Source organism: Delphinus delphis, chromosome 11 (assembly GCF_949987515.2).
Source record: "Delphinus delphis chromosome 11, mDelDel1.2, whole genome shotgun sequence".
Lineage (NCBI taxonomy): Eukaryota > Metazoa > Chordata > Mammalia > Artiodactyla > Delphinidae > Delphinus > Delphinus delphis.
This window is the reverse complement of record NC_082693.1, coordinates 90,093,380-90,112,261: the sequence shown is the minus strand read 5'-3', so window position 1 is coordinate 90,112,261 and position 18,882 is coordinate 90,093,380. Positions and strand designations below refer to the sequence as shown.

Genomic DNA, 18,882 nt, shown 5'->3' with positions numbered 1-18,882 from the left:
GTCGTGGGGGCCACAGGTGCCCCAGGCATCCCTGGAAGCCTCCCCTGGCGGCCTGGGCCTGGCGAGGTCTCCCCCCACCACGTGCAGCTTCATATCTGGACAGCGTGCGCTCAGTAGAGGGCCACACATCCTGTCCTCGACAGCTGGCCAAAGCCTTTGGGCTCCAAGGCAGGGCGTGCGGAATGGACCTGAGGCTGCGATAGAAACTTCCGCTGTCTCCAGCCCACGGCCAGGCCTCGACTGTCAGTGTGGGCTCGGAAGAGGGCTCCTCTGGGCATGGGTCCAGGGAGGGGCAAGGGGGACTCACGCTGGGGCAACCAAGCAGCCGGCCTTGTCTGTCCCGGGGCCTCCGGGTTCTCAGCCAAGTCGCAGTGGTCAGTTGGGGTGGGAGGGGAGGCAGGGGTGTCCAGGGTTCCGAAGTGCAACTGACCTGTTCCCCCAATTCATCCGGCTGCCCCCCACACCCCCAGGCAGCGCGGCCCCAACCTCAAGGGGGAGAGAAGGGCATACGTAACAAGCCCCCCCAGAGCAGCCGTGACGCTGAAGGAGAGACAGGTCCGCGCGCGGGGTGTGGGAGCAGCAGGGGCTCGGGCTGCAGGGTGCCAGACCCCACACTCATAAGGCAAACAGCACGTCGTCATCCTTCTCCTGGGTCTTCTTTCGAGGGGCACTGCCAGGCGGGGGACCCGGGGGCCCCTCGGCGGAGGGGCTGGAGACGTTGGGCAAACGGTCGGCCACTTTGGCTCGTTCTTCCAGGAACTTGTCAAATTCTGGAGGAGGAACGAGAGGGAGGCTGCGGGTGGGCTCGGAGGCTGGAGCGGGGCAGGGGTGGGCAGGGCCAAGGTCTACTACCTTCACTGGTGACGCCCTTGGGCTCCTCCGCATGGTTCCCCTGAGAAAGCAGAAGGTGAGGTTAGCTGCGGCACTGTGGAGCGGGCTGGGGCGCAGGCTGCTGACCCCGAGGGGTCCAGACCTCGGCCCCACCCCTTCCTGAGCCCCAGGCCTTGGCCCGAGCCCCTGGACTTCTCTGAGCCTCGCTTTTCTGCTTGGCGGCACTCACAGGGTTGTCGGGAAGCTATAACAGAGGAGTACTTGCAGAGGGACAGGCGCAGGGTAGGGTGCCCGGTGGGCCCCTGACAATCGCTAGTCCCTTCCTTCCAGTGTCTAGAGGGGTGGGCAGACTCGCTCCATGGTGGAAAGGCTGACACCCAAGCCTGAGGCCACACATGCTCACGCTGGGGGCTGGGGAGCGGATAAGCCTTTACCCACCAGATGAAACGGATGGACCTTCTCCTGACCTCGGGCAGAAACATGGTCTTGGCCACTTGCAGAAGGCGGCCTCTGGGCCTGGAAGTGCCCAGGCCCTTGATCCTTGGTGCCAAGAATTGGGGGGGCGGCTCTGGAGACTGCCGCCCCCCACCGTGGGCGTGGCACCCCTCGCAGCTGTCTATCAGCCTCCCGACCTGCACGAGAGGGCTGCCGAGCTCAGTGCTCCCATGGTCCCGGCTGCCCTCGGCCCACCTGTCCTGCTCACAGTGGGACCTCGATCGGCAGCAGGCTCAGGGGAGGGAAGGCCCCAGAGGCTGCGAGGGGTGCGGGGCCGGGCCCTCCTCTAAAGGGAAGAGCCGGGGGAGCGGCAGGGGAGGGGACACCAGCCCCGCTAACGCCCTCTCCTCACCGGTCGCTCATCCTGACCCCACCCCCCGTCACCTCCTCATGAGACAACAGGAGCCCCGGGTCAGGTGGGCGAGGAGGGGGCCGGACTTACCACGTCCGTGGACAGCCACTGCTCGATGTCTTCCATGAGGCAGGCCTGGGTGACGGGGATCTGGAGGGAAGGGCAGCGGGTGAGGGCAGTGCGCCTCACCGGTCTGGGGCCCACCGGCCGCGGCCTGGGGCAGTTGCCCACCCCTGGGACTCCTCCCTCATGCGATGGGGCCAGTCGGACCTGCCCTGCGCTCCCGTCCCCGGCAGTCCCTCCAGGATGGCTCCTGCCCAGCTGCCTGGGACCCCAAGTCCTGCCCGCTGTGCCAGGCTGTGGGCAAGGGGGAGGTGGGGCCAGCAGGCTGAGCAGGGGATGGGGAAGGGCTCCTGACAGCTGGAGCAGGGCCACGAGGAGAGAACGGACCCCCGGCTCCTACAGGCCAAGGGTGCGGGCTTGGTGCACAAGCCCAGGGCCGGGACCAAGCACAGGTGCTCAGGGGCATCTGACACAAGAATATTCACAGCCCAGGGAGCGGCCAGCCAGCAAGGCTGAGGCAGGGGGCACGACTGCAGGCTGTCCCCCTACACCTCCGCAGACTCAGCGTTCGTGGTGGAAGGGGGCAGAGGTGGGCCGGGACAGAGGGAGGGGCCGAGACCACCAGACGAGGCCAGGCCGGTGCACCCCAAGGGGCTGCGGCTATGCACGGGGACACGGCACTGTGGCTCCACCACACAGGCTCCTGCACAGAGGCGGGGGGCTGAGGGCTGGACTGGGGCAGGGCTGGGGCCTGGGGGCTTCCCACGCGAAATGCGCCTACAGCGGGAGGATCCAGCTGGAGGTCAGGGGCACAGACTCTGGGATCAGAGAGACCAGACGCTGGCCGGACCCCTGCGACTCGGTGCAGGTGACTCAGCTTCTCCGACCCTCACTTCGCTCATCGTTAGAGAGGATGACAGTACCTACCGTCCAGGTCCAGATCGCTGTGAGGATTAAACGAGACGAGGGAGCTAAAGAGCTCAGCACAGCGCCCGGCACAGCGTAGGTGCTCGGGGAAACGCGCTTACCACTCAGCTACTTTGGGAAACAGAGGGAGAGCGAGTCTTTCTCCAACCAAAGCCAGGTCAGTCCCCAAGCCCCGTCCTCAGCACCGAGGGCCCCAGGGGGCAGCAGGAGCACCCAGAGAAGAGGCAGGAGCTGACTTCCCAGCAGCGGCAGCAGTGACTTCTCTGGGCTGCCCGCCTCAGCCCCCTCTGCAGGCACTTGGCCCAAGCCCAGGAGAGCCCCGGTCGCCTCTCGGCTGCCACAGGGGCTGCCTGGGCCTTGCTTCCAAGGCAGCACCAAGGGGCCGTGGAAGCGAGAGCAGAGGGAGCCGGACCATGCTGGGTGGGCACCGGCAGGCCCTTGGCTGCCCAAGGCCCTGGGCTGCCCTCCTCTCCGTGCCTGGTCTCACCATCCAGTCACTGAGGCTCTTCTCACTGCCGCCTCCCATCTGGGTGAGAGAGGGTCACGCTGAGGGTGGCGGGAAGGCCAGGGCCAGGGCCACCGGTGCGCTGGGGGCCTCCTCCAGCAGGGGCCTGCTACCGCCTCAGGAGCCTCTGTGCGCGCATGTGCGTGCGCACGCACCCATGCTTGTGCTGGGCTGGTGGGCGGTAAAAGGGGACAGCAAGCAGCAGAGGGCGTCTCCCTGTGGGGACTCCGGAGTCCTGGATGGGCAGGGCAAAGCTTCTCCCCTACTCTTCACCCCAAGGGTCCCTGGGGGTGGGGAGCTGAGCAATCCTGGGATGGTGGAGTAGGAGCCATTAGCCCCTCACTGGTTCTCAGGGGATTCTGATAGGCACCCAGGGTTAGGAGCATTGCTCTACCCGGTCCCCTCATGTTTACTGATGAGCAAAGAGGAGATCCCTAGGGCCCCAGAGCAGACCGACAGTGGAGGAAGCCTCGGGTCCTGGCTCCCAGCCCATCACCCTGTGACTGCCTTCCCCGCCTGGACAGACCCAGCCTGGGGACTGTCACATGCCATCCAGCATCCCCACCTCCCAGGACTCACTAACCCCGGGGGGCAGCCACTGGCTGCCCACAGAGTCGGCACTTGATTCCATTCTGTACATTGCTGCCCGGGATCATGTTCTGACAACCGAGAGGGAGAAAGCCTTACCCCCCAGCCAGACGTAAGCACCTCGGAGCAGATGTTTATGACCTGGTTTTAAGGAAGTCACACTCTGATTTGGTGGAAGTCCCTTAAATCTCCCAAGTCGTCAGAGATGAACGAGCAGAACTTAGCCAGCGCCTGCTTTTCTGCAGGCAGTGGTGTGTGCGTGTTTCTGCCCCGTGGCCGCCTGCCAGGTGGGGCAGCAGTCAGGAGACCTGCATCTACTGCTCCTCATGCCCTTGCGTTGCCGTTGCTGTGTGCCCCTGGGCAAGTGACACCCGTCCTGGGCTGCAGCGGTCAGCACAGCCAGGCTATTCGGTCAGCCTCCGCCCATGGGAGGCAGGTGGCGTGGGAGGGAAGGGCTTCCCGAGTGTCCTGATTCATATGGAGTCCTGGAGCCAGAATGATGGCCCCTGGGAAAGGAAGGCTGAGCAGCAGGGGAGCACCTCTGCTCTTTAGAGCTCCACAGGCCGTCTGGGGTTCTTGTTACCAGCACTGGCTTCCAAGCTGGACAGACCAACAGCTGTGAGATCATGGGCAAATGACCTCAATCCTAAGCCGTGGTGTTCTCCTCTGTGACTGGGAAAAACCACACCGCAGTGATGTAAAGGTTAAAAGCCTCACTGCGTGCTGGGCACTGTGCTAAGGATGTGACATCTGTGGTCTCACTTAACCCCCCTCTGCAATTAACCCCTCATCTGTAAAAGGGGATACCTTAAGGGTTTGTGTGATGACTCACTCAGTAAGCTGGGGTCGCAGGGTGCTTAGCACAGGGCACAGGCTCAACAAATCACTGCTTATGAAGAAAAATGGTGGGAGGCTCTGAGACCGGGGCGTGAACGCGCTCTGCGTGGCAGCAGGTCCACAGCGCACAGGAGGCATCTGAGGCCTTGCTGGTCCCACCTCCACAGTGTTCCAGGTCTTGCCCTGTCTGACTTGGGAATGACTCCCAGGATGCTGGGGACGCCTCTGGGGAGTCGCTGGGGATCCCTCCTGCACCCCCTGCCCCGCGCCCCACTCCAGAAGACTGGGCAGCTTCCACGGCCTCCTGACCGCTCTCCCAGCTTCCAGGCTGGGTCCTTCTAAAATGGAAGCCAGATGAACGTTCCCCTCTGCTCAAGACTGCTCAGGGCTCCCACCTCACGTGGCATAAACCCAGTCCTCCCAGTCGGGCTCCGAGCACCCAGTCCCACCTCAGCCTCTGAAGCCCTACACTGTCACCAACCCTCTCCTCTGCCACGCTGTTCACTGCCCCTGCATCTCCAGCTCCCAGGTCCTGCACTTTCTAACCACCTCCCAAGGAGCTACTCAGCCCACTTACTGGGACAGAGATTCTCTCTTCCCTACAGGCACCCAGAAACAAATTCAAAGGTGCGAGAACTGTACTTGGAGCCCTTGCGAGGGGGAGGGGTCGCCCACAGCGCCTGCTCGGTGTGGGCACGTGGCTGTCACTCCACACAGTCCAGGAGTTAAATGCAACAAAAATGGCGCCCTTGGATGCCGCCCTGTGGTCTTGGGGTCTGTTCTCCCGTCCACCTCTGTCCACACTCCTGCAGATAACAGGTCTCTGGAGGGGCAGTGAGGCCGAATACTGACTCAGCTCCCATCTGCCCTCTCAGGCTGCCTATTATAAACCACCGTGGGCATCGCTGGGCAAGCATCCTCCGGGCCTCCTTCTGGACGGGCCCCAGGGCGGCGGCAGGGCCCCTCTGCTTACCGCTCCGGTGCTCTGCTGCCGGGCATCCAGGGCTCCAGCCAGGCCATCTGTTGCTTGAGGGGCTTCGTATTTTACCCTGAAACACAGAGGCCACCGTGGCCATTACATGCCGCCCTTGCCTTACCAGGCATGCCAGCTGACGTGAGGACACAGGCGGCTGAGTGGGGATGAGCTGGACTCACAACCCGTGTGGACTTGGGACGTGCCTGGGCAGGGGCGGCTCAGACCTCAGGAAGTGTGCCAACTCTGCAGGCCTGCCTGAGGATGGTAGGAAGGGTCTCATTTCCTGCCTTTGGGAACCGGGATCAGACGTGTGACCCGCATGACAGGCAGAGCAAGGCTGGAGAGGGGAGGGAAGGTGCTGGGGACCAAAGACCAAGACCACCAACCTCCTGTGACCAGATCTGGATGAGAAATAGCGTCACTGACCCCACAGCCATAGAGAATTTGCATCTAGACCCTTTTCCGAGCTGCTCCCATTCCATAATTTCAGAAATCGTGGTTCTGTGCAAGGCTGCATTTGAATGGGGGAATCCCATTCTGCAGCTGAAAACAAACGTGCAGACTACGGGTGAGGGTTCTGAATGTCCTCTGGGGGAGGCCTGCCGGCGGGTACTGGGAGGAAATTGGAGCTGATACCACAGCTTCCGGGCAGAGGAGGACGGGGAAGGAGATGCCTGTGGTGTCTGAGGTGAGGTTCCAGGGGGGCGAGAGAATAAACCAGATGTGGGACTGGGTGCTAACGAGGGGGCTGGGTGTCTCTCTGACTGCTACAGAGGGGACGTCCAGGGGAGGCTTTGGGGACTCAGCTCCGGCACTGGGAAAGAGCAGGTATCCTCGCCCTGAGCCACTGGCGGAGAGGAGGTGAGACCGGGTCAGTCATTGAGGCACAGACGAGGGCACGGAATTCTAGCCTCAACGGGAAAGCCGGTACGGATGGAGATGAGGGCTCTTCTTCCAGGTGGGGTGGGCTGGGGAGCATCTCACCCTCTGCTGGAGCCAGGGCTGGTCCAGCTCGAGGCTTCAGGAGCCGAGACCATAGCACGTGTGACTCTCATAACGCCAACCTGCCCTCCTGGGGACTGGGTACACTGGCACTTAAACAGGCCTCTTGAGGAAAAGCCCCAAATTCTCAGGCGGCCTCTCTGAAGAGCAGCCGCCCGCTACTCCCACAGGACCTGGAGGCAGCCGGGAGAGCGCGCTCATCAGCGAGCTCACCGCCCCCCACCCCCCAACGACTGGCGCCCATGCACGTGGGCTGCGGCCAAGCCCTTCTGGAGGGCAGCTTAGCACCCCTGGCTAATTGGGGCAACAGGAGCTGGCGAGGAGGAGGAGATGCCGAAGCCTGAGCAGCGCATCCTGACCCGGGGAGGCCCGCTGACTCTGGGGTGGAAGTGGCCGTGCACCTAGGATACAGTGGGTGCGCTGTGGGGAAAGGCAGGGATGAGGCATGTCCAGCCCCAGGAATGGACAGAAAACGACGATGCCCTTCATTCAAAAGAACCAGGTGTTCCTTCCTAATTACTCCCCACCATCTCGGCTTTTCCATCTCTCTCCTTCTCTCATACAGCCCCCAAGGCCAAAGCCTGGTCATCCCTGGGGGCCGTGCCTGCAGTGGTGGGACCCACACGACGCACACGGGACTGCCAGCCCTGTGCCCGGCGCAGGAGGGAGGAGGGCCACCCGGCAGGTGGTCTCGGTGAGGCTGGGCAGGGGCTGGACCCGGGGCCACTTGGGGTGACACTTGTCAGTGCCTGAAGAAGACACAGCGGCACTGGGGAGCAAGTGAGCGTGGAAGACGTTGAGAAAGAGAGCACCCTTGGGCTCCCCTGGTGGCGCAGCAGTTAAGAATCCGCCTGCCAATCAGGGGACACAGGTTCGAGCCCTGGTCCGGGAAGATCCCACATGCCACAGAGCGACTAAGTCCACGAGCCACAACTACTGAGCCTGAGTGCCACAACTACTGAAGGCCACGCACCTAGAGCCCGTGCTCCGCAACAAGAGAAACCACCGCAACGAGAAGCCTGGGCACCGCAACGAAGAGTAGCCCCCGCTCGCCACCTAGCCTGCATGCAGCAACAAAGACCCAACGCAGCCAAAAATAAAAATAAATAAATTTATTAAAAAAAAAAAGAGAGCACCCTTGCTTCTGGCCCAACCTGGCTAAGGCGACTCTAACTCTGCTCACCCAGATGTCCCCATGGCTCTACCTGGCATCCTGAGTGGAAGAGCCTGGTCAGCTGGTGAGGCCGTGACTGTGCCAGCTGTGGTCGGCACAGGCCAGAGGGAGGCATGGGGCAGACACTTGGTGGGCAGAAGAGGTCTTGGAGGGTTCAAGAGCCCCAGGGTACAGGGCAAGGTGGGGAGTCCAAAGGCCAGCCAGGTGACCAGGGCTAGAAGACCCAGCTGATGCATCAGAGAGGGACGGCCAGGGAGGCTGGCAAAGCAAAGAGGAGGCTCGGGCACACTCCCATCCCGCAGGGCGCTTTCTGCTGGGGTGGAAACCCCTCCCCAGGGAGGGCCTGCAGGAGGACCCACGACCTGAGACGGTACTTGCTGCCCTCTCAGTACGTCTTCCCTGGCCCCGGCGTCTCACATTCTCCCCTGTCTCTGACCCTTTGCACGTACTGTTCCATGGCCTGAAGTGGTCACCTTGACCTCCCCACTGCGTGGTCCAGTCCTGAGTGCCCTCTGCAGAGCTGCACGCACCTCCTCCGAGTCCACAGTGCTGGGTCCGCCCCTCCAGGACGGCACCCGGCCCTGCACAGCAGCGGTCACTCCCCCCGTGAGACTGCGGGCCCCAGGGGGCAAGCTCGGGTGCGCTTTTCTCTGTTCTTCAGGACCCCGCTCCCCAGAGGAGTGACGGTGCAGCAGCAAACCTCAGCCGGGGTGGGGCTCTCAGGTAGGCTGCCCTCCAGGCTGCAAGTCCAACCAGACTCTAGCCTGCAGCAACACAGCAGCCTCAGTGTGCCCCTAATTCCAAGGTGACCGTGAGCCACTGGTCCCGGAGCACCTGGGCTTGGGAGTACAGGCTCTGCCCCAGCCTAGACGTGCGGCTCACAGCGCAGGGCTGGTTAGGCTAGTGGGCAGCCTGTCAGGTTCCACCTGGATTGGCCAGGGTGGAGAGGGGATCCCTGGGCCCTCTAGAGGCCCATCAACAGTCCCCCAAGACACCAGAATGACCACTAGGGAGCTGGGGAGTCTGCTGGGAAGGTCCCTTACTCCAGAGCTTTCCTTGGCTGTACATCCTGGTTGCCCTGGGCTTACAAGCAAAGGGCTGACAACAGCCTCAAGCAGACTACTTCCAGCCTGTGCGGAGCCGGTCCCGGGAAGCTGGCCCCGGTGGGCACTCGGCCGCGTGCCTCAGCTGCTGAAAGCCTCTCCCTGATGGAGATGGACAGTCCCAGAGAAGGACAGAGGCCCAGCTCCAGTGCAGAGCAGGCAGACTTGGATGGGGTAGCAGGACTTCTCTGGCCGGTTACGGAACAGCAGAAATGACTGGACCAGCCCCCGAGGGCTTGGTACACAGCCTACAGTGCAGTGGAGAGCTGGGCTGGGCTGGAGGCACTGTGTTTTGGAACCAGATGGCCCTGGGTTCCCAACCTAGTGCCTCCAAACGTTAGCTGCCTGACTGGGGCAAATGACCCAGCCCCTCAGTGTCTCGGTTTCCTCATCTGAGCGGATCATGTAGGATCCTGGCACCTAGCTAGTCATCAACCTACAGGCATCCCTCCCCCCATCCATCGCTGCCTGTAGGGCACAGGGTTCCCCGGGCCTCCCAGGATTGGCTCGGGGGAAAGAACTCTGCTATCCTGAGGGGGTGCAGGCAGGGGCTGGTGTGCCCACCAACAAACTGGGCTCAGGGACCTGGAGAGAGGCCCTCCCCTGATAGGGGGCGACCCAAACTGCAGGGGCCCGGCCACTCACTCTTTGCGTTGGTCAGCCAGTGAGCTGCCCCGTGTCAGCGCAAACATGTCAAACTCATCTTCCAGGCGGCCAGAGGTCTCCAGGGACTGCAGGCCAGCCCTCACGCTTCTGGAGCCCAGGTCTGTGGGGACAAAGAGGCCACGTGAAGGGTCTGCCTGGCTGTCCTTGGACACTGAGCCGTGGCTGAGCTGCTCCCTGCCAGGCCCAGGTCGGTTCTGGAGAAGCAGCGTGGCCTGGAGTGGTGGTGGGGTCGGGGTGCGTATGGACGGAGCAGGCCACCTACTGTCTGAGGGACCAGGGGCAAGTCACTTCCTCTCTCTCAATTACTTCCAAGGGCTTGGCGTCAAGCAGGCAGCCAATAACGCTCATCATGGTGACGACGGTGGCGATGGCTAACGCTTACCAGGAGTGCACTCTGGGCCTGGCCCTGGTCTAAGCCCGCTCTGTGCAGAAGCTTATCCAGGCCTCACAATGACCTGTGAGCAGGGCCCATTCCTGCCCCTGTTACAGAGGAGGAAAAGGGCCCAGGATGTCCAAGCGACATGCCCAAGTTCACCAGATGATTCAGGCCGGGGGAAATTCACGGTGTTGATGGGAAATCACACAACAGTGGGATTTCTGAGATCTGAGGGGGCTCAGGAGTTGTGAGACTGCAAGGGAGGGTCCCCTGTGTTTTGTCCTGGCCGCTCAGCCTTGCAGAAAGATTCAGCACTGGACCCTGGCGAGGAGGGGTCTGGGCCAAGATTCTGCTGTTGGCACTCCAGCTGCAACTGTGTAATGGGACGGCACCCCCAGAGCTGCAGGGGTGTCCGCAGTATGTAAGGTACCCTCAGCCCAGAAACCCGCACGCTGCACTTACTCATTCCCGCCAGCTGGGATGAGAGGCTGCTGGTGGCTGCAGGGTCAGGGCCCATGTCGATCAGGTCAGCGGCCACCTCGGCCTCGCTTGGGGCCTGGGGGCAGGGGAGAGGCCACCGTCATCCTCCCAACCTGACCTGCGGCCTCATTCCCTTCTGTCCTGAAGCACTGGCGCCTTCATTCTTTGCCTGAGGATCTGTCACCAGTAATACCCCCCCCCCACACACACACCCCGTCCCTGCAGCAGTGATTGGGAGTCAGGGAGTCTTGCTCCCTCCCCTTGGCCTATCTAGCTCAGCTGGAGGCCTGGGAGGCTCAGAAGACCCTGGGGCATCAGCTGGCGGCAGAACCTTATCTACCCTAATGGCACAAGGACATAAAAACTGAGAAGGGGCCCCGTTGGAGATTCTGGCTAAGAAGGCACATCCCAACCAGGACACCTGGGGAGGGAAGTGGGCCCAGCCCTCCTTCTTCCCATTATCACGGAGAAGCAGCCTCTTACCTTGGCGGTCTGGCCTGTTCGGAAGCGTTCAAACCTACGAGACAGAAAAGACCTGAGTCAAAGAGAAGGACTGGGTGGCCCCTTAGCACAGCCAGGCCAGAGCTTTTCCCACTGCAGGTCTCAAAACCAACAGAGTGGGTCACAAACAGGGTGATGACACGGCCTGGTTTACCCTGGACAGATCCAGTTTATGCCTGCTGCCCCAGGGAAGTGTTAGCAGGGCCTGTTTTTCACTTGCAAGTGTCCCAATTAGATTATCAATTATCTGGTCACCTTAGTCACCATTAGCATTAAATAAACAGCAGGAATAGACTAACGCAGAAAAGGAAACGGGGGTGCGTGCACACAGCAAAGGTAAGTACTGGTTTTTGGAACTTGTTCGGTAACATACATTTGCGTGTGTGCGTGTGCGTGTGCGTGTGTGTGTGTGTGTGTGTGTGTGTGTGTCTCTAAAGCGGTGTAAGGAAGACACACTGCTTTATGGAGCCATTTAAAACCGCCCTAGACAGGTCAAGGGGCTGGTGGGCAGACTGAGGACTTCGGTCTGAGATCTGTTCCTGCCTGGCCCCGTCCCTCACTGTGTGACCTTGGGTAAATCACCTCACTTCTGAACTTCAGTCTCCTGTCTACTAATAAGCAGGTGACAGTGGAACCTGCCTCCCAGGTGTGAGGATCAAGCGAACCACCCAACAAACGTAAGGTCTGATGAATAGGCGTCAGAGGGGTCCCAGTCACCCCTAGATCGGGCCCTTGGGCCACCTCACGGCCCGCACGGCAAATGGCAGGGGCTCTTAGTCCCACCAGGTCAGCGAGCAGGAGAGGCCAGGCAGCCGTGGCCTGCCTGCCACGGCCCCGCCCCCTCACCTGATTCAGAATCACTCAGCAAGTGTTTGCTGATGGACAAAAACACGAAATGAACCAGTGGCTGGAGGCGGCTGGCATAACTGGTGCCCTGTGCCAGACAGCCTGACCACCGAGTGCTTTATAGGCATAACCGCACGGGCCCTCAGTTATCTACAAGGAATCATGAGCTCCGTTTTACAGGTTCAGAGGAAGCGTGGGGGACATCATTTCTGCAGGCCCAGCGCCTCTCCCTGCCTTTATAACAGCACCTAAGTGCTCCTCTGGGGAGCTGCTCCCCCCCTTTCCTGTGATCCCGGCGGGACTGTGGTCAAGGGGGCCTGTCCCCTCCCACACCTGCATCCCACAAGGACGCTGAGCCAATCAGAGTTTCTCGTGGGGAGCTGACTCTTGGACAGAATGGTACAAGGTAGGCAAGCGTTTGGAGCCCATGTATTCATGATGACACCCTGGGGTCATGGTCCAGGAGTCTCTGCCCCGGAGGCCCCTGAACTGCCCTGGCATCTGTCCTTCCTGCCCCACTGGGAGGCCTGACTTTTATTCTTCTTTGGATTCTGAAAGCTATCCATTCAATAAAGGCTGTTCTCCTAATGACTTCTTTTTCTGCTTAAGTTAGAAAGCTTAAGCTGTGATCCTGGATGCAGGGACGCAGGCGGCAGGAAAGGAGGTGTGGGGTGAAGGGCGGGCGCTCCTGCCTACACTGGACGAAGACAGCTGAGGGCATGTGTGCTGGGCAGCTGACCTGGTGTTTGAGAGGCACATGAGAAGTCAGAGGGTGTGAACAGGGGAGAAGGGAAGGAAGAAGGTGGGGCGGCTGGCCCGGGGCGGGGCAGACAGCGGGGCTACCGTTCGTGGCGCAGGAAGACGTTGTTGAGGTTGTCGTTGACGATGAGTAGCTCCTCCGTCAGCTGCTCATTGGCAACGCGGGGGATGAGCTCCAGGACCCGCTGCTGCATGGCTCGGCATGTCCGGTTGAGCTCCTGCCAGGGGAGGAAGTGAGACAACCACGGCTGCTGGACCCGGAGCGAGGCCGTCTCTACTGGACACCTGGCCCTGGGCGCACCTTGGAGGCGGAGAGGTTTCCAGACTGGACTTCAGGTTGCACAGAACAGCTTTTGGGGTTCTACGGACGACCACTGGCATCTCATTTCTAAGTGTTTAGCACACAGGAGACGACCAACATGGGGGCCGTGCTGTGGGTTTAACCTGGCTGTGGGGCCCTCAGGGTGAAGCTCCTGCCCTCACCTCCGCATCGCGGAAAAATCAAGACTGTGAGGTGGCTGGTGTAACACCTGCCACTTCTCTGGGTGCACTGAGGTTTTTTGTGCCCAAGGCATGAAAAATAAACTGGATGATCCAACTATTATCCCAACTCTGAATGTCTGCCTCATTACTCTTTTTTTTTTTTTTTTTTGCGGTATGCGGGCCTCTCACTGCTGTGGCCTCTCCCGTTGCGGAGCACAGGCTCCGGACGCACAGGCTCAGCGGCCATGGCCCACGGGCCCAGCCGCTCTGCGGCATGTGGGATCTTCCGGACCGGGCACGAACCCGTGTCCCCTGCATCGGCAGGCGGACTCTCAACCACTGCGCCACCAGGGAAGCCCTCTAATTTCTTTTTTAATGCTTTTTATTTTGGAATAATTTTAAATTTACAGAGAAGTTGCCAAGATAAGACAGCACAGCCTTCACCCAACCTCTCCTTAGTTTGGCATTTGTCAAAACTATGACATTGATGTGGGTACAGTGCTGTTAACTAACTACAGACTTCATTCAGGTTTTACCAGTTTTTCCACTAACGTCCTTTTTTTCTCTGTTCCCACATTGCATTTAGTCACCACGTCGCCAAGTGACTTTTAATCAGTTAGTGTTATGTATTTAAACTTGTTTGGGAAAAAGAAAAAAAAATAGAAGCCGAAGCATTTACAGGCTTTTTATTTGTAGGACTGAGTGTTTCCGTCCTCAGGTGCCTGCCATCAGGTGGACAGGGGCCCGGGTCACGGTCCTGAGGTCCCAACAGATGGTCGGGCACTGCTGACTGTGGCCACGCGCCAGCACTTTTCTCCTGGCATCATGAAGACCACTGATTTTGGTTCTTTTCAGACTCTGCTGCCCCCGCCTCCCCCCAGGCCAGACCCTCTCCCGGGATTTCCTCTCTTGCCTGAGCTGGGGCAGGGCAGGCCCAGGGGACTTCCAACATCCTGCGGGCCTCCCCTCTCCTCCCCCCATGACCAAGCACACCGCAGCTTTGTCCCTACTTCCTTTCCTGCCCCTCTCAAGAGCAGAAGAGCAGCTGGTGGAGCCAGGGTCCTGGGTTCATACCCCAGCTCTGCTGCTGACCAGCCCTGTGACCCTGGGGGCATCCCATGACCTCTCTTTGCCTCAGTTTGCTGACCTGGGATGTGAGGATAACAAGAGTACCTACCTCATGGGGGGGAGGGGGAGGATTAAGTGAGTGAATGTATATCACGTGTCCACATCAGAGCCTGGCGCACAGGACACGCTCAGTGTGCATGAGCTGTCCCTGTGTCACCCCTGCCTGCCAGCCAGCCTTCTGAGTCCCCAAAACCGCTCACACCCGCAAGGCCTTGGCTTGGGACACCCAAAATTAACTGCACTACAGCAATCCTGCCGCTTCCCAACTCACTCAAGCTTCTGTCATTTATTCTTTTTAAAAAAAAAAAAAATTTTTATTTTTGGCTGTGTTGGGTCTTCATTGCTGCACGAGGGCTTTCTCTAGTTGCGGCGAGCGGGGCCTTTTTAGTTGCGGAGCACGGGCTCTAAGCACACGGGCTTCAGTAGTCGTGGCACTTGGGCTCTAGAGCACAGGCTCAGTAGTTGTGGCGCACAGGCCTAGCTGCTCCGCAGCATGTGGGATCTTCCTGGACCAGGGATTGAACCCGTGTCCCCTTCATTGGCAGGCAGACTCCTATCCGCTGCGCCACCAGGGAAGCCCTGTCATTTATTCTTCATATTCGTGTGTTCACTCAACTGTGAGACTCTGACTTCACTCCCCTCAACCCTGCCCCCTGCTCCCACCATAAGGTAAGGACCCCGGAGCAAGAACACTGTGTCAGCTTGGTCGGGCCCAGGGACAGAGAGATGAGCACAACCCAGCCTCGCTCTCCAGGAATGTGAGGCCCAGCAGGAATGACACAAAATGAGGTGGTCATGCCAAGCCCTCTGTCCCCTCACAGGTTCAGGTTGACTCCTGGGCCTCGGGGGTCCCTAGCTTTCTTGGCGTGTCTAGGACTGACCTCTGTGGGGAGGGTGCCTTTCCCCACACACAACCCCCTCACTCAAGTGGGGCCCCAGCTGGGGGTGGCACCCTGGGGATACACGTGACATACGGGAGCCCCAGCCTGCAGATCCCGGCTCAGGGCTGCCTGCTAAGTTTCATGTTCTGAAAGGTGGACACCTCACCTTCCAGCTTTTCCTCAAGACCACTGATGGCGAGCTATTTACAACCAGGCACGGGGAGGGTGTTTTACGTGCAAAGCCTTATTTAATACTCGGGTCAAACTTGTACCACAAAAGCAAACTTGCCGATGAGGAAACTGAGACAAGAGGGGCTATTCTGTTCAAACCACCAAGTGGTAGAGCCCCGAGTTCCAATCTGATGGAGCCCAAAGTCCCTGGCTTTACCATCTCCCACTGTGACCAAGGGGCTCAGAGTCCGCCATGGAAAGCACCGTGGCGGTGGCGGGGCCGGGAGGCCGAACCGGGCGACTGCTGCTCACCTGTAGCAGCTCCAGGTCTGCCGGCTCCGCCTGGGTGGGCACAAGCTCCGTCAGCATCTCCGACATCACCCTCACGTTCCCGCTCACCATCTCCAGCTCACTGCGCAGCTTCCCGATCTGGAACACACGGTTGGCCCCGCTGAGAGAGGCCGGGGTCTGGAGCCTCTGCCACTCCTGGGACACAGCCTGACACTAGCAGCCCGACCTGCCGGCACCCTCTCTAGGCTCCCGGGTCACAGCCCTGAGCCAAGAGGCCCATGGTAGGCTTGCCCTCACCCCCGCTGACCCCCTTACAGAGATGTTAGCAACTGTTACAAGGTGCCCAGTGCAGGGAGAGGCCAGGAGGAAAGAAGCTGAGGGCGGAGGCGGCCCTGAGTGTGGCTGGAGGGCTCTGGCATCTCCTGGGTGCTTGGCGCCTAACAAGGCCCTGGAGCGGGGGGGTTCCTCCCTCCTAGGAGGACCCGGTTCTGTCTTGCTCCTGGTCCGCTTTGGTGCCCCAGACTCTTCCAAGGATGAGACCCAGTGCCGCCCCCCACCCTGAGTATGAAGCTGAGACTGAGCACTCGTTAAAGGGACGTGAGCAGGTTTTCAACGATCAGAGGGGTCCCAGTCTTGGCTTGGGGAATAGCTGTAAATCGAGTCGCACAGTCTCTGTACTCAGGTGAGGTGGGGAAAGGCCCCTGCTGCGGCGTTTCCTGTCCTCATGGACAACGTGGACACTGTGAATGTCCAGGAAGGGACCAGTGTGGACGTTCCCAAACCTGATCTGGTTGATGAACCCTTTGATCATGGGCTACCTCACGGGTCTAGGATTGAGCAGCCTACGTTTTGGGGAACGCTGGTGCATCCTCAGTTGGCTGAACCAGCTGATTTCAGAATCAGTGTCACCATATAAATTCACGGCGCCTGCCTGTGAGGGCAGCCACCATTCTGATCACCTCTAAGGCCCAAGCACTTAATGTATGTTGCCACTTAACCTTGACCATAGTCTCATGAGGAAGGTATCACTGCCCAACCCTTACAGATGAAGAAGTGGGAGTGCAGACACAGGCCCACTACGGTTTGCCAGCAGCTTCCAGACCCGTAAAACATTTGGTACATTTGGCCTGTTTAACAAACGCTCCGGCAGAAGCAAGGGAAAAACAACTGATCCCAAACCCAGCATGTCCAGGTCAGATGGGACCTAATTACAAGGAGTCTGGGAGTTACATCAGTGCTGCCTGAAAGCCTTAACGTGTCCCAGGAGACAGAAGGGGACACTGAAATTAAACAGACTACTCGGTCTTGTTTAGCAAGAACCTTCTTCCACTGGACATAATCAGAGTCTGAATCCACACAGGTGCCAGACTTCAGGCAAATCGGTTAAAATTATAACCAGGTTAGATCAGTTTTGGATCCCAGGGTGATTTTACCACTTTTATGCACTTTTAATTATTGGGCCTGTTAGGAAAACTTTTCTAGTAATGTTATTTGTAACTCTGGGGGTTGATTTCTTAACTTGCTGTAAGTACAGAGGTTTCTCTTTAAATAGGTTTGGGTATGAAAGGCTGTTGGTAAGTTTATTTGTTTGTTAAGACCAAACGATACCGTAGAAGTTTGTAAAACACCTCAAAAGTGGGCACCCCCAGTGTGCAGGCCTCGAGCAACCCGCCATCCACGACTAAAATGACCGCGCACCCAGGAATGCCGGTCATGGCTGTGGATGTCCCTCGTAGGGCGGCGGCTAAGGCTGCCACAAACTGCTCGGGGCCAATGTGCAGGGCGCTGGCCTCACTGGCAGTGGGGAGGGGCCGAGGGACAGGCCGCCTGGTCTGAGGAAGGCAGTCTTGCAAAGCTACTCACGGGGCCCCAGAAAACGAGGCCCAGGCCCGGCCTCCAGGATCTTACACTATGACTCAAACCTTCTTCTTGGGGCTTGGTGGGAAGCATCATGGTACAAGGCAAGGGTTTAAATTTTTTTCTATACAGATGTTTTAGAAACGTTTTTAGCAAGAACCTCCGTCCAAATGAAATCTTACGTGAGACCCTGAGCAAACCCCAGCAAGGAAGTGGAGCCGCTGCGGCCAAAGGGCTGCTTTCTGGGTGCTTCCTCTCCCTGGAGCTGCCCGCAGGGCTCCACGGAAGGCACAGTTTGGAGAAGGGCCCAGGTGCAGGACAGAGCCTGCCTGGAGTCAGATTTGCGCTTGAATCCCAGCTCTGTCTCTGCTGAACTGTGTGGCTCTGGGCAAGTGAACTGATCTCTCTGAGCCTCACCTCCCAACAGGAAGGATGACACATGCCCTGTGGGGCTGCCCTGAGGACTGGGCAGAGTAATTTCCACACTGACAGGGGCCTGCCCTGACTTGTGGGGAGGGGGAGGCCCACGTCCTGACCTGTGTGGCTACGGCCCAGGCTTGTTTACCTGCTCAGCGGTTGGCGTTATGGGTGTGTCGCTGGGGAGTAGGGCCAAGGTGGGCAGCGGGGTGGTGTGCTGGCCGGAGTCCCCTTGATGACTGGCATCAGTGCCCACAGAAGAATTCTGTCCTGACGGTGTCTCTGAGTTGAACACGGTCTAGAAGGCAACAAGCTGAATCCGTGAGGCTGGCAGGTCGGGGCCACCAGGAAGCAGCACCTGCTCTGGGGGTGACTCCCGCTGCCCCTGCCCGCCGCTCCTCACCCTCTGGGGCGTGTGGATGGGGGACAGCATGTCCAGGTCGGTCATGGGGAACTCCAGGCCCTTCCTCCGCAGGTCCTCGTAGACAGCGACCACACCCGTCAAGTCGGGCGAGCTGCGGAACGCGTCAGCCCAGGACTGAGAGGGGACAAGGGGACACAGCCGGTAACCACTGCTCACCGGCTCCCCTGCGAGCCTGCTTGCCAGCCCCCAGGGAGCAGAAATTCCCTCCTGGACTCGCTGGTCCTTTGGTGGCATCACCTGGACAGCCCGCTCCACAGCAAGGCCCTCAGCCAGCAAGGCTCCCCCCGACCCCCCCTTAGAGGTCCCGTCGGCAGAGGAGCAAGACGGACCCAAGAGAACAGACGCGAGAGTAGCAGTGGTGGGGGCACCTTCCTCCCGTCCCGCCCGCGGCCGCCCGCGCTCACCTGGATGAGGGTGAGCACCTTGTCGTGCACGATGGTGGGCGGGTTGTTCTTGGGCAGGATGGTCTTCACCAGCACGCCCTCCACGAAGTCCTGGCTGGCCACCAGCACGTGGAAGCGGTGCCCGCAGTTCTTGACGCAGGTTTCCAGGACCTGGAGGCCGTGCGGTGCCCGTGAGCACCCAGCAGAGGAGCGGGAGCGCCCGGGTCCCCACCCTCACACCCCACCCATGTCCCAGTGGGGAGGCCCAGCAGAGGATGCAGCTCCCTGAAGTGAGACCCAGGACATGGAGGAGACGGGATCACACCAGATTCGGCAGCTGGCTGGCTGGGGTGGGGAGGGGACTCG

General features: G+C 60.0%; 1 protein-coding gene across 2 annotated transcripts in view; it reads right to left on the bottom strand.

Annotated features, from left to right (window-relative positions):
- Positions 1–480: 480 nt before the first annotated feature.
- The window catches only part of TOM1 (target of myb1 membrane trafficking protein), a 45,359-nt gene continuing 26,957 nt past the window's right edge, over positions 481–18,882 (bottom strand). Inside the window, exons 4-15 of one of the 2 annotated variants that reach the window (XM_060025565.1) lie at positions 18,538–18,687; positions 18,113–18,247; positions 17,858–18,007; positions 15,457–15,573; positions 12,566–12,699; positions 10,859–10,892; positions 10,358–10,451; positions 9,499–9,619; positions 5,572–5,647; positions 1,769–1,828; positions 853–892; positions 481–770 (exon numbers count right to left, since the gene is read on the bottom strand). In XM_060025565.1, coding sequence (XP_059881548.1) covers positions 616–770; positions 853–892; positions 1,769–1,828; positions 5,572–5,647; positions 9,499–9,619; positions 10,358–10,451; positions 10,859–10,892; positions 12,566–12,699; positions 15,457–15,573; positions 17,858–18,007; positions 18,113–18,247; positions 18,538–18,687 — 1,266 coding nt within the window. In that variant the 3' untranslated portion in view covers positions 481–615. The remainder of the gene's footprint in view (positions 771–852; positions 893–1,768; positions 1,829–5,571; positions 5,648–9,498; positions 9,620–10,357; positions 10,452–10,858; positions 10,893–12,565; positions 12,700–15,456; positions 15,574–17,857; positions 18,008–18,112; positions 18,248–18,537; positions 18,688–18,882) is intronic. The other variant, XM_060025566.1, reaches the window with a different exon arrangement.